Consider the following 25,798-nt stretch of genomic DNA (forward strand, 5'->3'; position numbering starts at 1 on the left):
CTACTCGGGAGGCTAAGGCAGGAGAAGCGCTTGAACCTGGGAGGCAGAGGTTGCAATGTGCCAAGATTGTACCACTGCGCTCCAGCCTGGGTGACAGAGTAAGACTCTGTCTCAAAAATTAAAAAAAAAAAAAAAAGTATAAATAGAGTGCTTCCCGGTAGGTGAGTTATTTAACTGGGTCAGGGACAAGGGAGGGAGGGAGGAGGCCAGGAAGGGAGGAGCAGGCATTTGAGCTTCGAGAAGAAATGCGAGCAGACTCCAGCAGAGCCTTCCCCAGTCTGTGGAGCTGGAGACCGAGAGGTGTGTGGCCAGGGTGTCTGCAGCCATGGGACAACCTGTAGGGACACTCACCAACCTGAAGGATGCCACCCCCAATCAGAGTGGCAGGAGGCAGCACAGTTGGAGCAGGGGCCTGGGGCCCCTCTGCTGTGCTCGGAGTTAAACTCTTGGTTGCTGGATCCTGGGAAGGGGTCCTGGGTCAGGGCCAGGTCAGAGAAGGGACACAGCAGGGAGGTGAGGAGAACTAGGAGTGGGGAGGGGGAGTGGATAATGCAGGGAAGACAAGGGGAAGAGTTGGGAAGAGGGGAGGGGTGAAGTGGAGGGAGGCGCACCTGGACCAGCAGCGAGAAGCCCGTGTGCATGGAGCCCTGCAGGATGGAATTGCGGGTGGTCCCCACGTACAGTGTGTCTCCGTGGCCCTCTGCCACAGTGCGCACAGGGCCAAAGTCCTCGGGGACCTGGGTGGGCAGATAAGAGGGAAGATGAGTAGGATGCACACAGGGGTGGGCGTGGGGTGACATGCTGTGGGGAGGAGGGTCTGGTGTTGGCAGCCCTGGTGAGATGGGGGGGTCTCTCCACCCCCATCTGAGCCCACTGCCCCTCCTCACCTCCACTTCCTGCAGCTTGCTGTAGTCAGAACCCCAGAGGACCACCCGCCGATCACGGCCCCCTCCGGACACCAGCGTCCCGTCCCGCAGGGCGCAGAGCCCAAACACGCCACCGTCATGGGCGCCCAGCACCGCCTGTGTGATACGGTTCCCACCTGCAGGGTGGCCAGGGGCAGGGTCAACAGGGAGAAGCGACCTCTGTGCTGACCCCTGAAAGCATCTTGAACTCTCAAGCCTATGTCCATACATTCTCACCCACCTTTCCACCTTTCTTTTTCTTTTTTTTTTTTTTTGAGACGGAGTCTCGCTCTGTCGCCCAGGCTGGAGTGCAGTGGCGTGATCTCGGCTCACTGCAAGCTCTGCCTCCCAGGTTCATGCCATTCTCCTGCCTCAGCCTCCCAAGTAGCTGGGACTACAGGCGCCTGCCACCGCGCCCGGCTAATTTTTTTTTTTATATCTTTTTAGTAGAGACGGGGTTTCACTATGTCAGCCAGGATGGTCTCGATCTTCTGACCTTGTGATCCACCCGCCTCGGCCTCCCAAAGTGCTGGGATTACAGGCTTGAGCCACCGCGCCCGGCCCCATCTTTCTTTTTCTTTTCTTTTCTGTTTTTTTTGAGACAGAGTCTCTCTGTCGCCCAGGCTGGAGTGCAGTGGTGCTACCTTGGACCACTTCAACCTCTGCCTCTCAGGTTCAAGTGACTCTCCTGCCTCAGCCTCCCAAGTAGCTGGGATTACAGGTGCCCACCACCACACCTGGCTAATTTTTTGAGTTTCTAGTAGAGACGGGTTTCACCATGTTGGCCAGGCTGGTCTCAAACTCCTGACCTCAAATGATCCACCTTCTCGGCCTCCCTAAGTGCTGGGATTACAGGCATGAGCCACCATGCCCGGCCCCACCTTTCCACCTTTCTATCTGCTCTTCCACCCACCCAACCACCCAAGCACCTGCCACATACCCACTCAAATACAATACCTTATCATCCATTCATTAAACCATCTGAACTAACATCTACCCATCCATCCATCCACCCTTTGGCCTATACACCCACCCATCCATCCATCCACTCACTTATCTACTGGTCTGTTAGATGAACACTACCCACTCATCCATTCATCACCCATTCATCCACCAGACTATCCATCCATCACCCTACCCATTCATCCACCCATCTCTCTACTGATCCATCCAGTCAGCCACCCTGCCATCTATCCATCAACCCACCTCTCATCCAATCATTTGCCCTCTCTTGTTTTTTGTTTTGTTTTGTTTTGTTTTTTGAGACAAAGTCTTGCTCTGTTGACCAGGCTGGAGTGCAGTGGCATGATCTTGGCTCACTGCAACCTCTGCCTCCTGGGTTTAAGTGATTCTCATGTCTCAGCCTCTGGAGTAGCTGGGATTACAGGCATGTGCCACCACACCCAGCTAATTTTTGTACTTTTAGTAGAGACAGGGTTTCACTCTCTTGGCCGGTCTCAAACTCTTCAACTCAAGTGATCTGCCCGCTTCGGCCTCCCAAAGTGCCAAGATTACAGGCATGAACCATGGCACCCAACCTAATAAAGACAATTTTTTAAAAAGAGAGGGCAGGCTGGCTGAGCGCGGTGGCTGATGCCGGTAATCGCAGCACTTTGGGAGGCAGAGGCGGGCAGATCACGAGGTCAGGAGATTGAGACCATCCTGGCTAACATGGTGAAACCCCGTCTCTACTAAAAATACAAAAAATTAGCTGGGTGTGGTGGCAGGTGCCTGTAGTCCCAGCTACTTGGGAGGCTGAGGCAGGAGAATGGCATGAACCCGGGAGGCGGAGCTTGCAGTGAGCCGAGATGATGCCACTGTACTCCAGCCTGGGCACAGAGCGAGACTCCGTCTCAAAAAGAAAAAAATAAAAAGAGAGAGAGGGCAGGCTGAGGCGGGTGGATCACTTGAGCTCAAGGGTTCGAGACCAGCCTGGACCACATAGCGAAACCTCATCTGTATTAACAAATACAAAAATTACCTGGGCCTGGTGGTGGGCACCTGTAGTCCCAGGTACTTGGGAGGCAGGAGGATCACTTGAGACTGGGAGGCAGAGGTTGCAGTGAGCTGTGATGGCACAACTGCACTCCAGCCTGGGCGCTAGAGTGAGACCCTGTCTTAAAAAAAAAAAAAATCCTTTATTAAAAAAAATTTTTTTTTGTTTGAGACAGTCTCACTCTGTCCCCTAGGCTGGAGTGCAATGGTGCCATCTCTGCTCACTGCAACCTCCACCTCCTGGGTTCAAGCGATTCTCCCACCTCAACCTCCTGAGTAGCTGGGATTACAGGTGCTCGCCACCATGCCAGGTGAATTTTTCTATTTTTAGTAGAGATGGGGTTTTGCTATGTTGGCCGGGCTGGTCTTGAACTTCTGACCTCGTGATCTGCCTGCTTCGGCTTCCCAAAGTGCTGGGATTACAGGTGTGAGCCACCGTGCCTGGCCTAAAAACTTTTAAAAGTAAAGATGAGGTCTCACTATGTTGCCCTGGCTGGTCTCAAACTCCTGGGCTCAACCAGTCCTCCTGCCTCAGCCCCTCAAAGTGCTAGGATTATAGGCGCTAGCCACCTCAACCAGCCCATCCTCTCTTTCAGTCAACTACCATTCACCAGTTGATGCATCCTTCTATCTATCCATTTTAGGCAAGGCGTGGTGGCTCACGCCTGTAATCCCAGAACTTTGGGAGGCCAAGGCGGGTGGATCACTTGAGGTCAGGAGTTCAAGACCAGCCTGAGCAACATGGTGAAATCCCATCTCTACTAAAAATACAAACATTAGTTGGGTGTGGTGGCATGCGCCTGTAGTCCCAGCTACTCGGGAGGCTAAAGCAGGAGAATTGCTTGAATCCAGGAGGCGGAGATTACAGTGAGCCGAGATCGCACCACTGCATTCCAGCCTGCACAACAGAGTAAGACTCCATCTCAAAAACAAGCAAACAAACACAACACAAACAAACAAACAAACAAACACAAAAAACAAACATCCACCCATTTTCTATTTTCCCATCTATCTACCCATTCACCCGTCTATCTGCCCATCTGGCAATCTGCCTATCCATTCTTTTATCCATTAACCCATTCAATCAATAATTCTTTTTTTTTTTTTTTTTTTTTTTTGAGACGGAGTCTCCCTCTGCCGCCCAGGCTGGAGTGCAGTGGCCGGATCTCAGCTCACTGCAAGCTCCGCCTCCCGGGTTCACGCCATTCTCCTGCCTCAGCCTCCCGAGTAGTTGGGACTACAGGCGCCCGCCACCGCGCCCGGCTAGTTTTTTGTATTTTTTAGTAGAGACGGGGTTTCACCGTGTTAGCCAGGATGGTCTCGATCTCCTGACCTCGTGATCCGCCCGTCTCGGCCTCCCAAAGTGCTGGGATTACAGGCTTGAGCCACCGCGCCTGGCCCAATCAATAATTCTTTAACCAGTATTTGCTCTGGGCCCAGGTTCATATGGGGACACAGTGGTGACCAAGGCAACCACACACCCTACCCTTGCAAGGCTCACTGTAAGTCAGCGCTAACCCCAGGTGTTCAGGCCCAGAAGACTCAGGCGCACACCCAGGAGACTGAGATCCCATAGAGGGCTCCACCCAGCCAGGTGAGTCAGGGAGGGCTTCCTGGAGGAGGAGATAGCTGAGCAAGGATCTGGAGGTAGGGTAGGAGTCAGCTGGGACAAGAGAGGACGGGAAAATGTTCCAAGTGGAAGGAACAAGTTTCTGTTGCAAAAAGCAGAGAGTAGGCAAGAACATGGATAACTGAGGGAACTAATAGAGATTTGGTGTGATTAAGTGTAACATACAAGGGCATGCATGTCAAGGCAGGAGACGGCAGGGCCAGATCGGGCAGAGTCCTGGAGGCCTCAGTGAGGAGCATGGACTTGTCATAAGGGAACCTGGGAGCAATGGAAGGGGAGGGATTGGGTCAGATTTACATTTGCTTCTGGGAACAAACCTAATTGGAGGTGGCGAGGCTGAAGGCTGTGAGGTCAGGAAGGAGACCGAGAGAGGAGAGGAAGAAACAATAATTCTCTTTAATTTCCCATCCTTCAAGACTCAAATGTGGTTTCACTTCCTCCAGGTAAGCTGGGCTCTCTTTTTTATTTTTATTTTTTTTATTTTTTGAGATGGAGTCTTGCCCTGTTGCCCAGGCTGGAGTGCAGTGGCACTGTCTCAGCTCACTGCAGCCTCTGCCTCCAGGGTTCAAGCGATTCTCCGACTTCAACCTCCCCCACCCCCGTGTAGCTAGGATTACAGGCACCCACCACCATGCCCGGCTAATTTTTTTTTTTTTTTTAAACAGAGTCTTGCTCTGTAACCCAGGCTAAAGTGCAGTGGTGCAATCTCAGCTCACTACAACCTCCACTTCCCAGGTCCAAGCAATTCTTACGCCTCAGCCTCCCAACTAGCTGGGATTACAGGCACACGCCACCACACCTGGGTAATTCTCTTGTATTTTCAGTAGAGACAGGGTTTCACCATGTTGGCCAGGCTGGTCTCGAACTCCTGACCTCAGATGATCCACCTGCCTTGGCCTCCCAAAATTCTGGGATTACAGGCATGAGCCACTGCGCCCAGCATATTATTATTTTTAAATTTTTTGTAGATATGGGGTCTCACTATGTTGCCTAGGCTGGTCTAGAACTCCTGGGCTCAAGCAATCTTCCTGCCTCGGCCTCCCAAAGTACTAGCATTACAGGCATGAGCCACTCTCCCAGCCTCAACCCATTAGTTTATTAATAAAGTCATCCATTGGTTGGAACAAGCATTTCTTCACTCAACCATTGGCTAAGACAATCAAGTCATTTATTCATCCAATCATTGATTAACTTCTTGGAACAATCTGTTCTTCATAACACATTAATCCATTGGCTGAAACAACCATCCATTCATTCACTCATTCATTCATTGCTGTATAGATCCACTGCCTAAAACAAAACCTATTTACTAACATAGCTAGCCATTAGTGGTAACAACCCACTCATTTGTTCCTTTACCTAGTCACTCTCCCTTTAAGGAGGATGACACATTCATTTACTTATTCTTCCATCCATTTCCTAGGATCACACCTTCATTCATTCCTTCGTTCACTCATTCATTGATCCACACTCTGGGACAAAGCATCTGCCCATCCGTCCTTCCTTCCATCCGCCCATCCATCCATTCATCATCTAACCACAACTGAACTAACCCATTCATTGATAATCTGGACTTGATCCCTAACAGGGGATTTCCAGAGGTCAAGGCAGAGGGGAGTCAATAAAGATTTCCTGGAGATGGGGATATTTGAGCTGAGCCTTGACGGGGGTGTTGGAATTGGACATCCGTTTACACTCATTCCACACAAGCAGCATTCCACGAAGGGAGGCAGAGCCAGGAGTGTTTGGGAAGACTGGATTGGGGACCAAACAAATAGGGTGACACTGACCTTTGCCCCAAACATAGAGGTTCCCCCCAGAGTCCCCCGTGACCACGTCGCCACCTTCCAAAAAGGTCACACACAGCACATACTTCGGTTTCTCATGTTTCTAAGGTGGGGGAGGAAAGGAAGGTTTCAGAGCGTCACTGAAGCAGGTAGCCTCCCAGAGGTCATCTGTCACCCAGGACCGTGGCCAGGCAATCCCCTGTATGCATTTGGGTGTAAGGCTCTGCGTGGAGCATCACTTCTCCCACCTGCCTCCATCCCGCCTGCAGTGCTCCGGTGGCCTAGAGGTTCTGACCACAACTGTCTCGCTTTCCTACCCCTGGGCCCACTTCCTGCCGTCTCTCTGGTCCCCCTGACTCTTTCTCTTGAGACATAGTCTCACCTGTCATCCAGGCTGGAGTGCAGTGGTACATATCGGCTCACAGCAACCTCCACCTCCTGGGTTCAAACGATTCTCCTGCTTCAGCCTCCCAAGTAGCTGGGATTACAGGCCTGCACCATCACGGCCGGCTAATTTTGTTTAGTTTTTGTTTTTGTTTTTGAGATGGAGTCTCACTCTGTCGCCAGGCTGGAGTGCAGTGGCACAATCTCGGCTCACTGCAACCTCCACCTCCTGGGTTCAAGCGATTCTCCTGCCACAGCCTCCCAAGTAGCTGGGATTACAGGCGCACGCCACCACACCCGGCTAATTTTTGTACTTTTTTTAGTAGAGATGGGGTTTCACCACGTTGACCAGGCTGGTCTTGAACTCCTGACTTCGTGATCCACTTGCCTCCACCTCCCAAAGCGCTGGGATTACAGGCGTGAGTCACCGCGCCCGGCCTGGTCCCCCTAACTTCTCCACTCCTGTCAGCGCCTCATTCGTCCTATCTCTCCTCCTCCCTCCTCACCTTCAGTCTCTCTACGTCCCCTTCCCTGCCTCACTCCACCTTCTCAGTGTCTCTGTTTCATCCCTATGCCCAGTGTTCTCTGGGCTTCCCTTTTTGGGGTGGAAGCCCCATCTCTCACCAAAGGCAATGACCCCTAGGAGAGGAAGCCCTGTGTCTTCCCACCTTCTGCTTCCCACTCAGTTTGTCTGCCTCAGCTTGTGGCTCTCTCAGCCAGGCAGCCTCCGAGTTCTCTGATTATCCCTCATATTGACAACTGCAGCACCCCAGTTTTTTTTGTTTGTTTGTTTTTGGTTTTTTTTTTGGAGACAGGGTCTCACTTTGTCACCCAGGCTGGAGCACAGTGGCACCATCATGGCTCACTGCAGTGTCAACCTCCCTGGCTCAAGCGATCCTCCCACCTCAGCCTCCCAGGTAGCTGGGATTACAGGTGCGCACCGCCATGCCGGTTAATTTTTGTATTTTTTGTAGATATGAGGTCTCACCATGTTTCCCAGGCTGGTCTCGAACTCCTGGGCTCAAGGGATCCTACCACCTCAGCCTCCCAAAATGCTGGGATTACAGGCGAGAGCCACCTCGCCACAGTACCCATTTATTGAGCATTTACTATCTGCTAGGAGCTGCTATACTCTTCATCCCTTTGAATCCTCACGACTTTTTTTTTTTTTTTTCTGAGACAGGGTCTCGTTCTATCACCCAGGCTGGAGTGATCACGGCTCACTGCAGCCGTAAACTCAGGCGATCCTTCCACCTCATGGTGCCCGGCCACCCTCTTAAATCCAGAGTTAAGGCGGATCATCACCATGGTATGGAGAAAGAAACTGAGGCCCCAGCAGGCAACATCTCAGCGTCCCTGTAATCCCAAACCCCGGCCACCCTGTGGGGGATCTTGCTGCCTCCCTGCCTGTCCCTGACTACCTCTCTCAGGGCCAGCCTGTCCCCCAAATCCCTGGCACTCACCTCAAAGAGGCCTTGCCGCTTGCTCAAGCTGCCCCCCTCCAAGGTCCAGAAGTAGATGTGAGATTTCCCGCAGGTGATAAGCACAGTGGGGTCCGTGGGGTGGAAGGTGGCCACCAATACAGCCTCGTTGGAGCACTTTGGGGGTGGGGGAGATTCTGAATGAAGATCTCAAAGTCCCCAAGGCTACTATACCCGCCCCTCACAGGACTGCCCTGTACAGCTGTTCGGGTTGTATGCTGCACACCTGAACTTTTCCTTTTTTTTTTTTTCGAGAAGGAGTCTTGCTCTCTCACCCAGACTGGAGTGCAGTGGCATGATCTTGGCTCAATGCAACCTCCGCCTCCTGAGTTCAAGCAATTCTCCTGCCCCAGCCTCCCGAGTAGCTGGGATTATAGGCACGTGCCACCACACCCAACTAATTTTTGTATTCTTAGTAGAGATGGGATTTCACCATGTTGGCCAGGCTGGTCTCGACCTCTTGACCTCGTGATCCACCTGACTCAGCCTCCCAAAGTGTTGTGATTACAGGCGTGAGCCACCACGCCTGGATTTTTTTTTTTTTTTTTTTGAGTAAATAAATAGAACAAAACCCAAGTTTCCTGCCCCCAGCCAGGATAGGTATGCAACCTGAGGCAAGTATGTCTTCCCCTAACCATGCCTCATCCATAAAATAGGTCACCTTCCAGAGAGGCAAATCGAGACACCACAGGACTGCAGAGTCAGCAGCCACCTCAAACCCACCCTTCTGTTGGGCCTGGTCCACCACACCACATATCCCCACATCCTGACCAAGGCCCTATGAGGAAGATGCTACTCACCAAGACCCTACGAGGAAGATGCTACCATTATCCCCATTTTATTTTATCTATTTATTTATTTTTTTTGAGACAGGATCTCACGCTGTTGCCCAGGCTGGAGTGTAATGGTGCAATCATGGCTCACTGCAGCCTCAACCTACCAGGTTCAAGCGATCCTTCCACCTTAGCCTCCCAAGTAGCTGGGATTACAGGTGTATGCCACATCCAGCTATTTTTTTTTTTAAGTGCCAGGAGTTTTTTTTGTTTTTTTGTTTTTTGTTTTTGAGACAGAGTTTAGCTCTTGTTGCCCAGGCTGGAGTGCAACGGTGCGATCTTGGCTCACTGCGACCTTCACCTCTGGGTTCAAGAGATTCTCCTGCCTCAGCCTCTCAAGTAGCTGGGATTACAGGCATGCGCCACCACGCCCGGCTAATTTTGTATTTCTAGTAGAGACAGGGTTTCTCCATGTTGGTCAGGCTGGTCTCGAACTCCCGACCTCAGGTGATCCGCATGCCTTGGCCTCCCAAAGTGCTGGGATTACAGGCATGAGCCACCGCACCTGGCCTTTTTTTTTTTTTTTTTTAAGTAGAGATAGGTCTCCTTATGTTGCCCAGGCTGATCTCAAACTTCTGAGCTGAAGCAATCCTCTCATGTCGGCCTCCCAAAGTGCTAGGATTACAGGTGCGAGTCACCTTGCCCAGCCTATTATCCCCATATTATAGATGAGGCCACCGAAGCTCTGAGGTGACAAGCGGCTTGCTCAAACAGCCAGCAAGGAGTAAAGCCAGGGCTTAAACACGGGTCTATCTCATTGCAGATTCCTAACCACTGAGCTTGGGCAAGTCCCACAGTGGCACCCAGGGGGAGAGGATGAGAAAAGTCACCTCACCTTAACATCCACCACCTTGGTCTCCTTGGCCCAGTCCCACACCGAGAGCATGTGATCATTGGATTCGTCCACTGCGCACAGCAGGTTGCCCCCATTCTAAAGAGGAGGAGAGAGGAGGGGGACAGAGGCAAGGGGAGTCAGGACCCATCCTCCCCCATGCCCATCAAGGCATTCACCACACAGGCCTGTTTTAAAACCTTCAGGCTGGGCACAGTGGCTCATGCCTGTAATCATAGCACTTTGGGAGGTCTACGTGGGAGGATCGCTTGAGCCCAGGAGTTTGAGGCCAGTCTGGGCAATATAGGGAGACCCTGTCTCTTAAACAAAACAAATTTAAATATTTAAAAAAAAAAAAAAAGGCTGAGCGTGGTGGCTCACGCCTGTAATCCCAGCACTTTGGGAGGCCAAGGTGGGCGGATCACGAGGTCAGGAAATCAAGACCAGCCTAGCCAACATAGTAAAACCCCGTCTCTACTAAAAATACAAAAAATTATCCAGGCGTGGTGGCAGGTGCCTGTAATCCCAGCTACTTGGGAGGCTGAGGCAGGAGAATCGCTTGAGCTGCGAAGCAGAGGATGCAGTGAGCCAAGATCATGCCATTGCACTCCAGCCTGGGCGACAGTGAGAGACTCGATCTCAAAAAAAAAAAAAAGACCTTCAAAGGCCCTGCCATTTCGCAGGAAACACATTAAAATACACCCTCCATTAGAAGCTGTGAAGACATCTGAAATGGTTTTCATACTATGCCTTGAAATGACTCATCCCTAAGAAACTCATCTCATTTGCCTTCAGCTATTGTTTCTCTGCAGCCAGCACCCCTAGCCAGGAATTCTTGCTGACATCATTTCATTTGCATTTACATATATATAGAATGACTGATGTAGGTGAAATTCAGCAATTAACCAAGTTGGTATTATTTTGGGTTTTTTATTTTAATTTAATTTAATTTATTTATTTATTTTTTTGAGACTGAGTCTCACTCTATTGCCCAGGCTGGAGTGCAGTTGCACCATCTTGGTTCACTGCAAGCTCCGCCTCCCTGGTTCAAGCGATTCTCCTGTCTCAGCCTCTCAAGTAGCTGGCATATGCCACCACATGCCCCGCTAATTTTTGTATTTTTAGTGGAGACAGGGTTTCACCATGTTGGTCAGGCTGGTCTTGAACTCTTAACCTCTGGTGATACACCCACTTCCACCTCCCAAAGTGCTGGGATTACAGTCATGAGCCACCTCGCCCGGCCAATGTTGGGTTTTTATGCCTTTCATTAAATACAGGTTAATTCTGATTTGGCAAGGTTTTATTTTTCCCACACCTTTGGTAACAATATAGCTTACCCCCACCCCAAGCTCTTAAACATTTCTTTAGGCCTCAGAAAACCCATGAGGCTCCAATCCAGTGCTTCTTAAGCTATCTGTGCAGGAGACTGGGTATTTTTTACTCCCTAATCCATTGAAGACCAATATTTTAATCAAATATGATACAAATGTAAAATATGATTTATATATATACATATATATTTTTAGATAGAGTCTCACTCTGTCCCCCAGGCTGGAGTGCAGTGGTGGGATCTGAGCTCACTGCAACCTCTGCCTCCCAGGTTCAAGTGATTCTCCTGCCTCTGCTTCCTGAGTAGCTGGGATTACAGGTGCCCATCACACATAGCTAATTTTCGTGTATTTTTAGTAGAGATAGAGCTTCACCATGTTGACCAGGCTGGTCTCGAACTCCTGACCTCAAATGATCCACCCATCTTGGCCTCCCAAAGTGCTGGGATTACAGGCATGAACCGCATCTGACCAATTTTTATTCATTTTTTACTTTTTTAAGTCAGGGTCCTGCCATATTGCCCAGGTTGGAGTGTAGTGGTGTGATCACAGTTCACTGCAGCCTCGATCTCCTAGGCTCTTTCAATCCTCCCACCTCAGCCTCCCAAGTAGCTGGGAGTACAGGCCCACACTAGTACACTCAGCTAATTAGAGTTTTCTTTTCTTTCTTTTTTTTTTTTAAAGATGGAGTGTCGCACTGTCGCCCAGCCTGGAGTGTAATGGCGCGATCTCGGCTCCCTGCAACCTCTGCCTCCCAGGTTCAAGTGACTCTCTTGCCTCAGCCTCCCGAGTTGCTGGGATTATAAGCACCTTCCACCATGGCCAGCTAATTTTTGTATTTTTAGTAGAGACGGGATTTCTTTTTTTTTTTTTTTTGAGACGGAGTCTCGCTGTGTCTCCCAGGCTGGAGTGCAGTGGCGTGATCTCGGCTCACTGCAAGCTCCGCCTCCCGGGTTCACGCCATTTAGAGACGGGATTTCACCATGTTAGCCAGGCTGGTCTCAAACTCCTGACCTTGTGATCCACCGGCCTCGGCCTCCCAAAGTGCTAGGATTACAGGCGTGAGCCACCATATCTGTCCTTTTTTTTTTTTTTTTTTTTTTTTTTGAGACGGAGTCTCGCTCTGTTGCCCAGGCTGGAGTTCAGTGGCGTGATCTTGGCTCACTGCAACCTCCCCCTCCCGGGTTCAAGCAATTCTCCTGCCTCAGCCTCCCAAGTGCTGGGACTACAGGCGCCCGCCACCACATCAGGCTAATTTTTGTATTTTTTTGGTAGAGACGGGTTTCACTATGTTGGCTAGGCTGGTCTCAAACTCCTGACTTCAAATGATCCTCCCACCTCAGCCTCCCAAAATGCTGGGATTACAGGCATAAGCCACCATGCCCAGCCAAAATATGATTTTTTTACAAAAAAGCCCACAATCACACACTTGGATGTTTTGCTGCTGTCATTGCTCTCCAAATTCCTAAAGGCTTACTCTCGCTTTCTGCACTTATCTCTGCCCGGACATGCCAAAACCCGCCTGCAAATGGGCAAGGAGCAGCTGGGCCCTAGGTACTGGGTTTAAAAATGCCTGCGAGAGCTGGCCAGGCACGGTAACTCACCCGCCCCTTGGAATGAGGCCACGCCCTCATTGTGACGTCACAGAGGCGGGCCACGCCTCCAGCAGAATTCCTAGCTCTTAACCCAAGGGACGGGTGAAAAGGTGCGGGCACTTGCCCTCCTTTTGGGGGTGAGGGGGCGGGGTTAGCGTGGGCGAAGGACTTACAGATTTGGAGAAGCCTACACAGCACACGGCTCTGTCAAACACCCCCAAGCCCAGCACGTGTAAGGTGGAGAGGGAAACTGAGTCCCAGATGCGCACGTGGGGTGGCAGCGGCTGCAGGGAAGAGAGGCTTGTTATCTTGAGGGGACCAGCTGCTTGTCCCCCACAACTGCGTCCTGCACTCTTTTCGGCTTTCCCCTCCCTTCCATTACCTTCCCTTCCTTAGTGGTGCCCGCCACCTGTCCCGTGGCGATGGTGACCATATCCGGGTGGATGGCCAAGCTGCAGAAAGGGACAGACAGACCAGGGCTCAGTGGGAAAGAGGAGGCCCAGGACATTCATTCCACAAATTGGCTGGTTCAGTTTAGTCAATAAACGTGTATTTAGTCCATTAATAGCAGTAAGCGGATGCCCTCCGGGTACGCTGGCTCAGCAGCAAGACTTAGGCCTGGGGTCTCTAACTCAAACGCCAGCAGGACGCAGGTCTGTACTTCAAATAGCGGCCAGGAGAGCACACTGATTTAAGGGGGATTACACCACCCAGCTCCAACCACGAGGAATTGTCTGGAATGCCTATTCAGTTTTTTTGTTTTTGTTTTTGTTTTCAAGAGACGGAGTCTCCCAGCACTTTGGGAGGCCAAGGCGGGCGGATCACCTGAGGTCAGGACTTCAAGATCTGCCTGGCCAACATGGGGAAACCCTGTCTCTACTAAAAGTACAAAAATTAGCGGGGCGTGGTGGCGGCCTTTTTCTCAAAAAAAGAAAAAAAAGATGGAGTCTCGCTCTGTCTCCCAGGCTAGAGTGCAGTGGCAGGATCATAGCTGACTGCAGCCTCCAACCCCTGGGCTTCAGCGATCCTTCCACCTTGGCCTCCCAAAGTGCTGGTTTTACAGGTGTGAGCCACCTCGCTGCCCAGATTTTCTTTTCTTTTCTTTTTTTTTTGAGACAGAGTCTCGCTCTGTCACCCAGGCTGGAGTGCAGTGGCCAGATCTCTGCTCACTGCAAGCTCCGCCTCCTGGGTTTATGCCATTCTGCCTCAGCCTCCCGAATAGCTGGGACTACAGGCGCCCATCACCACGTCCGGCTAGTTTTTTGTATTTTTTTAGTAGAGACGGGGTTTCACCATGTTAGCCAGGATGGTCTCGATCTCCTGACCTCATGATCCGCCCATCTCAGCCTCCCAAAGTGCTGGGAGTAGAGGCTTGAGCCACCACGCCCGGCCCCAGATTTTCTTTTCCTTTTTTTTTTTTTTGAGACAGAGTCTCGCTCTGTCACCCAGGCTAGAGTGCAGTGGTGTGATCTCGGCTCACTGCAAGCTCTGCCTCCTGGGGTCACGCCATTGTCCTGCCTCAGTCTCCCGAGTAGCTGGGACTACAGGTGCCCGCCACCATGCCTGGCTAATTTTTTTGTGTGATTTTAGTAGAGACGGGGTTTCACCATGTTAGCCAAGATGGTCCCGATCTCCTGACCTCGTGATCCACCCGCCTCAGCCTCCCAAAGTGCTAGGATTACAGGTGTGAGCCACTGGGCCCAGCCCCAGATTTTCAAAAGAAGGGAAAGATCCAGGAATTGAGTGAATTCACTGTCTGAATTTTTTCTGAGATAAGGCTTGCTCTTTCACCCAGGCTGGAGTGCAGTGGCTCAATCACAGCTCACTGCAGCCTCGACCTCCTGAGTTCAAATGATCCTCTCGCTTCAGCCTCCCGAGTAGCTGGGACCACAGGGGCTCACCACCACACCCAACTAAAACATCTGAAATATTGAAATATTGATATTCAATCCACATTTTCCCACTGAATTCAGCCTGAGGGCAGCTGGTGGCTTTGGAGAAGGAGCAAAGTCTTGGCCTCGCCCCAAACCCCACAGGGCGGCAATGTGAAAAGAGGCCTAGAGAGGCAGGGGCTGGAGCTCCACCTCCGGCCACAGCTCCCTCCCGTCCCCTCCCTCCCACATCTCACCATTTGATGTCATCGTTGTGTCCCAGGTAGTGTCGCTGCCTCTGCTCCTCCACGCTGTATAGCACAGCCACGGAGGCCACAAAGTACACTATCTCCCCGGTGGGCAGCAAATAAAGATTGGCTCGGCAGTCTCGGCCACGGTAGCCATAGCTGGAGCCACCCAGGGGTCGGTTAAGGAATGTGTCTTTTTGTTCTTGTTGTTTGTTTTCTTTTTATTTATTTTTTCTTTTTTTTTGAAAAGTGGCACAATCTCAGCTCATTGCAACCTCCGACTCCCTGGTTCAAGCGATTCTCCTGCCTCAGCCTCCTGAGTATCTGGGATTACAGACACACGCCACCAAGCGCAGCTAATTTTTATATTTTTAGTAGAGACGGGGTTTCCCCATGTTGGCCAGGATGGTCTCGATCTCCTGACCTCATGATGTGCCCGCCTCGGCCTCCCAAAGTGCTGGGATTACAGGTGTGCGCCACCACACCCGGCCTGTTTTGATTTTTTAAGATGGAGTCTGTCGCCCAGGCTGGAGTACAGTGGCATGATCCCAGCTCACTGCAACCTCCGCCTCCCGGGTTCAAGCAATTTTCCTGTCTCAGCCTCCCAAGTAGCTGGGACTACAGGCACATGCCACCATGCCAGGCTAATTTTTGTATATTTAATAGAGATGGAGTTTCACCATATTGGTCAGGGTAGTCTCCAACTCCTGACCTCAGGTGATCCACCCACCTTGGTTTCCCAAAGTGCTGGAATTAGAGGCATGAGCCACTGGCGCCCGGCCAAGGAATGTATTTTGCATCACACACACTGGCTGAGGACCAGACTCAACAAGCTCATTGGAATGAGGTTTTTCCGTTTCCACTCTCACCCCTGTAGTGGGCCTCCCACTCCAAAAAAAACATGTCTGTTTCCTTTGTTTTTTGTTTTTTTGATATGGAGTTTCATTCTTGTTGCCCAGCCTGGAGTGCAATGGCATGGTCTTGGCTCACGGCAACCTCCGCCTTCTGGGTTCAAGAGATTCTCCTGCCTCAGCCTCCCAAGTAGCTGGGATTACAGGTATGCGCCACCATGACTGCCTAATTTTGTATTTTTAGTAGAGACAGTATTTCTCCATATTGGTCAGGCTGGTCTCGAACTCCTGACCTCAGGTGATCCGCCCGCCTTGGCCTCCCAAAGTGCTGGGATTCTAGGTGTGAGCCACTGAGCCCAGCCTGTGTCTGTTTCTTAATCCCCTCAACTTGCAAATGTGACCTTACAAGGAAAATGGGTCTTTGCAGATATAATTATAGATCTCAAGATGAGCTCATCCTGGATTATCAGAGTGACCCCTAAATCCGATCACAAGTGTCCTTATAAACGACAGAAGAGGCAACCTCAATCTGCTGGGCTTAAGTGATCCTCCTGCCTCCGCTTCCCAAATAGCTGAGACTACAGGCATGCACCACCATGCCCAGCTAATTTTTTATATATTTTTTGTAAAGATGCAGTCTCGCCATGTTGCCCAGGCTGGTCTCAAACTCCTGGGCTCAAGCAATCCACTTGTCTTGGCCTCCTAAAGTGCTGGGATTATAGGCATGAGCCACTACACCCAGCCTGCCTGGCTAATTTTTTAAAAAATTGTTGTAGAGATGGGATCTCGCTTTGCTGCCCAGGCTGATAGTTATCTGGTTTATTTGTTAAACTGCTCATATTCCCCGATAAGACTGTGAGTTCCATGGTGGCTGAGATTGGGCTGTTCTTTTCATTTCTGTATCTCCTCCTCCAGGAAGCCCTCCATGACCCCAGGCTGGGTCAGCCCCATCCCTGTGGATTCCCCATCCCAGCCTTGCACACTCTGGGTTGTCACTCTCAACGAGTCTGTTCCCATGCTAGACTGTATGCCCCAGGAGGGCAGATGGATGCTGTCATGGTCAGCACTGGTCCCCAGCCCTATGTGGCAGATGTTCAGAAAATATCTGAATGGGCCAAACACGGTGGCTCACGCCTGTAATCTCAGCACTTTGGGAGGCCGAGGCAGGTGGATCACTTGAGGTCAGGAGTCCGAGACCAGCCTGGCCAACATGGCGAAACCCTGTCTTGACTAAAAAAAAAAAAAAACACACACAAAAAATTAGCCAGGCATGGTGGCGCATGCCACCCAGCTGCTCGGGTGGCTGAGGCAGGAGAATGGCTTGAACCCAGGAGGTGGAGATTGTAGTGAGCCAAGATCGTGCCACTGCACTCCAGCCTGGCTGTCTCAAAAACAAGAAAATATCCGAATGATTGTCAGTACACATATACCCTGACCCAGTGGAAACTGCTCTGCCCTGCAGTCACTGCAGAGGGGAGCAATCTGAGGTCCACGCTTTTGCAGTCTCAGCCACCTCTCATCAGATGCTTATCAAGCCCCACTGGCAGGACATTTGGGACAGACTCCAGGGGATGTTTCCAGCTGCCTCGAGAAGGCTCTGGGCTCCCAGAAGGCCAGGCCATTTCACCAACCACCCTGTCTCCTCCAAAGAGTAAACCAAGGCTCAGAGAGAAGCAGACACGGACCGGATTCCTGGGGTGTGGACTCCAAGCTCAGTAGGCTTTTAGGAAAAAGTTTGAGTCCCAGAATCAGGATTCTTGTCCCTATCTATAATCTCAGTTTCCGTATCTGGAAAGGGGGGTATAATAATTTCCAAACTGTAGGCCTCAGAGAGCTCTCGGAGGCCACTAGTTGTAAAAAAACAAATTCATACCTGGAATAACTTAGAACAGTGTCTGTCACATAGTAAGTGCTTGAGTTATTATTATTTTGAATTTTTTGTTTTGTTTTGTTTTGTTTTTGAGACAGGGTCTCACTGTGTTGTCCAGGCTGGAGTGCAATGGTACAATCATGGCTCACTGCAACCTCGACCTCCCAGGCTCAAGTGATCCTCCCACCTCAGCCTCCAGAGTAGCTGGGAATCACAGGAGCATGCCAGCATGTCTGTCTATTTTTTTTTTTTTTTTTTTTTTGAGATGGAGTTTTGCTCTTGTGGCCCAGGCCGGAGAGCAATGGGGCAATCTCAGCTCACTGTAACCTCTGCCTCCTGGGTTCAAGCGATTCTCCTGTCTCAGTCTCCCGAGTAGCTGGGTTTACAGGCACATGCAACCACGCTCGGCTAATATTTTTTTTTTTTTTTTTTTTTGAGACGGAGTCTCGCTCTGTCGCCCAGGCTGAAGTGCAGTGGCCGGATCTCAGCTCACTGCAAGCTCCGCCTCCTGGGTTCATACCATTCTCCTGCCTCAGCCTCCTGAGTAGCTGGGACTATAGGCGCCCGCCACCTCGCCCGGCTAGTTTTTTGTATTTTTTAGTAGAGACGGGGTTTCACCGTGTTAGCCAGGATGGTCTCGATCTCCTGACCTCGTGATCCACCCGTCTCGGCCTCCCAAAGTGCTGGGATTACAGGCTTGAGCCACCGCGCCCGGCCAATTTTTGTATTTTTAATAGAGACGGGATTTCATCATATTGGTCAGGCTGGTCTCAAACTCTTGACCTCAGGTGATCCTCCCGCCTCGGCCATGAAATTCATTTTTCAGAGAAGGCAATTAACACACAGAGTCAAGGCGACTTTTCCAGGGTCACGCAGCCAGCTACGGGCTGGACTGGGGTTTGATCCCATCTCTGTCAGACTCCAAAACCTGGGCTCCCAGCCATTCCCAACTCATTGTTGCTCAAATGCACCATTCCCACTCTGGTCACACAGCCCTTGAACGTGCTGTACCTTTTTTTGTGTGTTGCCCAGGCGGGTCCCAAACTCCTGGCCTCAAACGATCCTCCCATCTCAGCCTCCCAAAGTGCTGGGATTACAGGCCTGAGCTGCCTTGACCGCCTTTCTATTTCCTCTTGAAGAGATGGGAACACTGAGGGGATTCCAGAAAAGGATACACCCAGTCCAGCTTGAGCCGGCAAGAAGGCAGCTCCGAGCGTGTGTCCAGGCTGTAGGTGGGTGCCAGCTCATCTGGGATCAGCATGGGCACAGGGCGGCCCCTCAGGAACATTTTCACGGAGCCATCCTCTGCCAGGACACCCCCAGAGGTCAGGCACTGACACCAATCCCATCCCTATTCCCTCTCCTCTTCCAGCTTTTTTTTTTTTTTTTTTTTTTTAAAGGCAAGGAAACTGAGGCCAGAAAGGCAAAGACCCAGTAGCCAGGATTCCTGACCTCTGGCTCCAGCCTGTCACCCCAGCAAGCAAGCTTCCACCAAGCCCTTCCCCATCTCCCCACTCACCCACACTGAAGATAACTTCTTTGGTTTTGCTGTCAGGAAAGGACAAAGAAAAACAAAAGGTCTTAGCAGTCAGGTCAGAAAAGGGGAGAAACCATTCCTCCTCCCCACCGCTCCCCGGAGGTCTCCGATGAAAACGGGGCCGAGTAAGGGGCAGAGCGCTGCCTCTCTGCAGGCCGTGTGCTTTGCTCGGTTGATCTTGCAGAGCCTAAGACACAGGCCCAGAGAGGCAGTGATCGCCAAAGATCACACAGCATGAAGCGGCAGGGACGCGATCCTGAAAGAAGGGAGTCACCAAGGACCCTTCCTAATCAGCACGGTGCTCCCAACGCCCCCCACCCGCAGTCCCCCAGCACCCCAAACGTCAAGCAGCAGGAGAAACCTGGAGAGTTTAAGGGAAGGGGCGTGTCCCCACGCCGGCCTGGGCCCCAGGGGATGGGGGAGACCTGAGAGCTAAGCCCGGGGAGCGCGGAGAGGAGATGGGGGGTCGTCTGCAAAAGGGTCTCACCCAGCTCCAAAGCTACTCATGGCGGCGGCTGGCGGAGCTTCAGGGCCGGGGGTGGAGCCGGGACCGGCTCTGCCGCTTCCGGCCCTGGGAGGCGCCCGTACCGCCTCGCCCCTGCCCCGCCCTCCACGGCCGCCCCTGGAGCCGGAGGGTCCCACCGGGTCACACATCCCGGATTGTGGACTCCCGATCCCAGGTTCTTTCAGGGTGGGTGGGGGAGAGTGGTTGAGAAGATGGACTCGGGAGCGCTCCTGCTTCAGTTAAAACCCCCGTTCTGCTAATTCCTAGCAGTGTACATAGGTCGTCCAACCTCTGCCTCGGTTTCCTCATTTTAAAAATGGGGATAATAAGAGTACCCGGCTGGGCGCGGTGGCTCACGCCTGTAATCCCAGCACTTTAGGAGGCCGAGGCGGGCGGATCACCTGAGGTCAGGAGTTCAAGACCAGCCTGGCCAATGTGGTGAAACCCCATCTCTACTAAAAATACAAAACTTAGCAGGGCGTGGTGGCTGGCGCCTGTAATCCCAGCTACTTGGGAGGCTGAAGCAGGAAAATCATTCGAACTAGGGAGGCGGAGGTTACAGTGAGCTAAGATTGTGCCATTGTGCTCCAGCCTGGGCAACAAGAGCAAGACTCTGTCTCTAAATAAATAAATAAATAAAGATAACCCACACCTCCAGGGGATAGTTGAGAGGATGAAATTGGTTAATTATTGGGAAGTGCCTGGAGTATACATAACGCTGTATTTGTGTTTGCTAGGTTTGAGCAGAGTTGAAATGTGCAACTTTTCACCTTGGTCTTGCCCTTGCCGTGGCCTGTTAGCTCTGACCACGCCCACTACACCATAACTCCAGCTTTAGGGTGATTTTTGTTTTGTTTTGTTTTTGATACAAGGTGTTGCTCTGTCAACCAGGCTGGAGTACAATGGTGTGATCATGGCTCACTGAAACCTTGAATTTCCTAGGCTCAAGTGATCCTCCCGCCGCAGCCTCCCAAGTAGCTGGGTCTACAAGCCCAGGCCAGCACGTAGGGCTATTTTCTTTCTCTCTCTCTCTCTTTTTTTTTTTTTTTTTTTTTTGGTTTTTTATTTGTTTTAACTGAGTCTCGCTCTGTTGCCAGGCTGGAGTGCAGTGGCGTGATCTCGGCTCACTGCAACCTCCGCCTCCCGGGTTGAAGTGATTCTCCTGCCTCAGCCTCTCCAGTAACTGGGACTACAGGCACGCACCACCACGCCCAGCTAATTTTTGTATTTTTAATAGAGAAGAGGTTTCACCATGTTGGCCAGGATGGAGATCTTGTGAAACACCCGCCTAGGCCTCCCAAAGTGCTGGCATTACATGCTTGAGCCACCACGCCAGGCCTAATTTATTTTCATTTTTAGTAAAGACGAGGGCTCGCTATGTTGCCCAGCCTGGTCTCGAACTCGTGAGCTCAAACGATGATCCCTCCTCGGCCTCCCAAACTGCTAAAATTATAACCTCAGGTTTTTACTCGGTCCAGATCTTCAGTATGGCCCCGCCTCTGGAGTTGACCACGCCTGTCATTCTGATCTCAACCACCTCCTCCCTTCTAGCCCTGTCCCTGAGTTGACTCAGTCGCTTGAGAATTGACTGCTACCTCCCCGCAAAGCTCCTTCTCCGGCCCGCCAGGCATTCTGTTTACGTCTATTTTCTTTTTTTTTTTTTTTTTTTTTGAGACGGAGTCTCGCTCTGTCGCCCAGGCTGGAGTGCAGTGGCGCTATCTCGGCTCACTGCAAGCTCCGCCTCCCGGGTTTACGCCATTCTCCTGCCTCAGCCTCCCGAGTAGCTGGGACTACAGGCGCCCGCCACCTCGCCCGGCTAATTTTTTTGTATTTTTAGTAGAGACGGGGTTTCATTGTGTTAGCCAGGATGGTCTCCATCTCCTGACCTCGTGATCCGCCCGTCTCGGCCTCCCAAAGTGCTGGGATTACAGGCTTGAGCCACCGCGCCCGGCCTTACGTCTATTTTCACTTATTCCTTAGTTGAGTACCTTCGAGGCCTCCAAGTTGGCTCCACCTCTTGGCATTTGGCCACGCCCCTATGGCCCCGCCTAACCTTTAAACCACGCCCTTTTCCACCAGGCAGTGTCCCCTGATTTTGATGTCAAGGCTTCTGGAATCTGGCATGCCTCCACCTGGTCTCAGCCTCTGTTACCCCGTACCCCAGGTTTTAATTTCGCCCAGGCGAACACTCTGGCCGCACCCTTAAATTTCTCAGACTCCCTCTTTCCTTGCAGAAACTCAGTGGCTGCTCCCTTGACTTCATCTCTGAAACTCAACGGGGCCTTCTCCTTTACTTTAATAACCACGTCCATAAGCCAAGCTCCTCCCTGACTTCCTCGCCCTGTAGACCTGACTGTCCAGCTCCTAAAAACTCTGGCCACGCCCCTCAAATATTGACTCCGCCCTCCCAGACCTTCCTCTGTTACCGTGCCACCTCAAGATTGGTCCTTCCAAGGCTCTGGCACTGTCCCCGCATTTGAAGCGGCTGGCCCCACTCTAGGTTACGACCTCGTGGCCTGGGGCATGGCTACATTTCTCGACCACTTCCTCCCTATCTCTGCTGCTTGACACCGCCCCAGTCCTTACCCTTCCTTTTTGGCGCTACAGTTGCTGCTGGAGGATGTGGTCCGGCTGCGGGGGTCCTCGCGGCGCACCGAGGCCAGGCGCTCTGGTGACAAGTAGCGGCGGACACTGCTAAAAGAGAGCACACAGTTGGGGGCAGAGCCTTCGAGGCCAGCAGGCAAGTGCCGTGAGCGGGCGAGATCCTCCCTGCACCTTCTGCTGCTGGAGCTCAGGCAAACAAACCACCTTTGTCTCCCACGAGGTTTTGGAAGAGGCTGGGGGTCCCGGCCTTGTGCCTTACCTGCGCCCGGAGGTCGCCTCCTTCTTGGGAGAGGATGGGGACGTGGCATAGCCACCCACGCGCCGCGGGGGTCCTGAGCCATTAAGGGGCGTCCTGGTGGGAAGGCCTTTCAAGAGCTGACACACTGGAGGGATGGGGGCAGAAAAGGGTGAGTATGAGGACCGGGCCCCGGTCCTCCCCATCCCACCCCTCCAGTCTAACCCGGATACCCGAGGCAGTGGTGCCTAAGCGCGGAGGCGCCCGGCCCTTGGGGGTGCCCCGCGCGCGGAGCGCAGCTCCCTGTTCTTCACACGCCCGCAGGCGACGCAGAGCATCCGCCAGCGCCGCCTTTAGGACCGCCAGCTCGTCTTCCTGTAACTGCAGCCGCTGCTCCAGCGCCGACACGCGGTCGTCCACTTCCATACCGCTCGTGCCCGACAAATTGTCATCTGGAAGACGGGGGGAGTGCCGGCTGCAGGGCCACCCAGGAGCTCCAGTACCCAACGGGTCCCTCCCGCCTTCCTGGGTCTAAGCGAGGGGCCAGCCACGCCCCTTTCCTGTCCCGCTACCTGGGGCTGGGACACTTGGAGATGGGCCAAGGAAGAGGACTCTGAAGGGGGAAGGAAATCCCCACCGCTCTCCAACCCATCCCCACACTCCTCTCTGCTGCAGCGCGCTGGCCCTGTGACCTTGGGGAAGTCCCTTCCCTCTTATTTTCTAAGATTCTGTGAACCCAGGAGCCTCTCGCTCTGGCTTTAAGATTCTATGACTAAGACGTGGCCCGGCACGGTGGCTCACGCATGTAACCCTAGCACTTTGGGAGGCCGAGGCGGGCAGATCACGAGGTCAGGAGATCGAGACTATCCTGGCCAACACGGTGAAACCCCGTCTCTACTAAAATACAAAAAGAAAAAGAAAAAAAAAATTAGCCGGGCATGGTGGCGTGTGCCTGTAGGCCCAGCTACTCTGGAGGCTGAGACAGGGAAATCACTTGAACCCAGGGAGTCAGAGGTTGCCATGAGTCAAGATCACGCCACTGCACTCGCACTCCAGCCTGGCGACAGAGCGAGACTCCGTCTCAAAAAAAAAAAAAAAAAAAAAAAAGATTCTATGACTAAGACTTTAAGTATCTATGAGTGATAAGAGCATTTGCAAAATGACACACTAACCTACTCCTAATGACACTAAAGTTCTAGAATTGATCCCCAACATCCTCCGACGAAGATGATGTTATGAATACCAACGTCTCTTCACTGTTTCTAAGACTTTCCCAGTCAAAAGGTCATGCCTAGCCTCCCCATGTCCCCTCCTCTCCTCACCCTGAGGTTCGACCCTAGAGCCAGCTGCAAGGACAGAGCTTCGGCGGCCCCTGGCGGCGGACTTGGGGGTTGCAGGCAGCGCCTCGCAGACCCAGAAGACCCAAGGGAGAATGCAGACGGGGATGACACCTAAACTCTTCCCCAGCAGGCATTCCTCTTTTCTGTTTTCCTTCTTTATTTCGCCTCTACCCCGCGCCCCAGATTTGGCTCTCCAGCCTATGGATGCAACCAAAATGACTCCCCGAGTGGCCCCCCCAACCCCGCTCATTTTCCCAAAGTGGGAGGGGCGGAGACCCAAGGGGTCCCTCTCCCTCTTTTCCCCCAGAATACTCATACCCAGACTCATTGCTGACCACAACCAAGGAAGCCCTGGTTCCCAGCCTGGTGGAAGTAAAGGTGGTAGCTTAGACAGGGACAGGGCGTGGAGCTCGCACCTGCCATCCCGCGTCCATAGGCCGCCCAACTGGCCCTCTGGGCTCCGCAGTGCAGCCGCCGCTCCTCCCTCCTCCCCCCCGTAGCCCAATCGCCTGCCGAGGCTTGTCCGCCCTGCCCCCAACTCAGCGCCTCCCAGGTCCGGTGCCTGGACCTGCAGTGGGAGGTGGGAGCCTCCTGAGGTCAGAAGGAGTGAGCCGTCAGCACTTAGAACTCATAACAGTGGGAAACCTCTAGGGGTCTTGTTGGCATCAAGTTTTGCAAACGGGAAACTAAGGAAGGAGGCTAGCAGGAGTGTGCAGAGACACGCCAAAGATCACCCAGCCAGTAGGTGGGGGCGGGGGACCCAGTCACCTCCTTTGCTCAGCCTGGTCCTACCTACCATTAATAATACGACCAGAAAAAAATGGCATCTGATACCGTGAGCTTACATGTGCCAGGCGCTGCTCACACAAAACACTTAGCGCGTTCCTGGCTCATGTTGATGCTCGATAAATCCAGAATAGGATTAACTATTATTATGATACCTAATGCTTTTGGCAACTCTAGTAGTCGTAGTGGCATAATCCATTTTAGGAGGAGAGGAGGAGGAAGGGTACTGAAGCCCAGAAAGGTGACGTTACTTGTTACATGCACACACAGCCGATCAATGGAAGAACCCATACTCAACCCAGGAATGGCCACCCTGTCATTCTGGCTCTTAGAGGGACAGAGGAGGACAAAATAAGCATTCTGGGTCCCCTGCTAATTCCAGTGGTCCCTGGCACTAGGGTGTGTGCCCAGAGGGCTGAACCTCCAAACTGAGTTAAATAGAGGTGCTTTCATCTTGACACTTGTGCCCCACCCAGAGCGGCCAGTTGCACTGTCAGGCCTTGGCCAGCCCATCCTGCCAACCCCCACACCTCCACCATCCCCATCCCTGTGACTCAAGCCCTCTGCTCCCTCCTGACCATCCCCCCATCCTCAGCCCTTTTTCCCAGAGACCAGGCCTCACGTCCCACTTTTCCCTCCCAACTCCCCTCTTCTCCTATCTCCCTTCACCTGAGCCTGACACCCACAGTGGCCCTTCTGGTATCACACGCATTTGTCTAGGGAGAAGGGATGGTCCTAATGCACGGGAGGGCCAGGGCCAGAGGATTTGGGAGGTATCCTAAAGGCAAAGTCCTCTGACTGTCCCTTTCCAGTCCCACACTCTGCCCTCAACTCAACACCAAATCCATCCCCACCCCCTCTGTCTGTCCCCCTGCTACGGAGATAGGGGAGCGTTCCAGAAGCTTGAAGGGAGAAAGGGCAGAGTTCCAGGCCCAATCGACTCCCAGGTCCTGCCCCCTTCCAATCCCTGGTTCCTTGGTGTTCTGCCCTTCTGTCCTCTCCGTCTAGCCACCTCTGGAGTAGCGGAGGATCCAAGTGGATGGGGGGCTGGGATCTGGGTTTTGGGGGCCAGGGACCTTCTCTTGGGTCAGGGTGCTGCTGAGGGAGAGGAAAGGGGGATCTTCAGCAAGGGAGGGGGATGGGGACTTGGAAGGAGGAGGTTGGGGCAAGAAGAGATGGGT

At 52.4% G+C, this 25,798-nt stretch overlaps 1 protein-coding gene and 1 non-coding gene across 41 annotated transcripts in view; both read right to left on the reverse strand.

Moving 5' to 3' along the window:
• Window positions 1-25,798, reverse strand: part of EML2 (EMAP like 2) — a 38,113-nt gene that overhangs the window by 11,930 nt on the left and 385 nt on the right. For 15 of the 40 annotated variants that reach the window (XR_013409855.1, XR_013409856.1, XR_013409858.1 and 12 more), the window contains exons 2-14: window positions 22,725-22,943; window positions 22,516-22,639; window positions 22,239-22,346; window positions 19,130-19,158; window positions 18,786-18,915; window positions 14,899-15,048; window positions 13,153-13,222; window positions 12,944-13,054; window positions 9,851-9,946; window positions 8,165-8,299; window positions 6,321-6,420; window positions 888-1,042; window positions 612-737 (exon numbers count right to left, since the gene is read on the reverse strand). Coding sequence is in view for 22 of the 40 variants with exons in the window: in XM_077980295.1 (XP_077836421.1) it covers window positions 612-737; window positions 888-1,042; window positions 6,321-6,420; window positions 8,165-8,299; window positions 9,851-9,946; window positions 12,944-13,054; window positions 13,153-13,222; window positions 14,899-15,048; window positions 18,786-18,915; window positions 19,130-19,158; window positions 22,239-22,346; window positions 22,516-22,639; window positions 22,725-22,943 (1,553 nt within the window). In the remaining 18 variants the exon portion in view is untranslated. Of the gene's footprint in view, window positions 1-611; window positions 738-887; window positions 1,091-6,251; window positions 6,421-8,164; window positions 8,300-9,850; window positions 9,947-12,943; window positions 13,055-13,152; window positions 13,223-14,898; window positions 15,083-18,759; window positions 18,916-19,129; window positions 19,159-19,508; window positions 19,710-22,223; window positions 22,418-22,473; window positions 22,640-22,724; window positions 22,967-24,149; window positions 24,301-25,798 lie in introns of those variants that run through there. The other 25 variants (XR_013409852.1, XR_013409849.1, XR_013409851.1 and 22 more) reach the window with 17 other exon arrangements.
• On the reverse strand, window positions 19,278-19,371 carry MIR330 (microRNA mir-330). Its single transcript, NR_032476.1, has one exon. It is a non-coding gene; the product is annotated as a microRNA mir-330 (primary transcript).

The sequence above is a fragment of the Macaca mulatta genome, chromosome 19 (genome assembly GCF_049350105.2).
Source record: "Macaca mulatta isolate MMU2019108-1 chromosome 19, T2T-MMU8v2.0, whole genome shotgun sequence".
In the NCBI taxonomy this organism is placed as follows: domain Eukaryota; kingdom Metazoa; phylum Chordata; class Mammalia; order Primates; family Cercopithecidae; genus Macaca; species Macaca mulatta.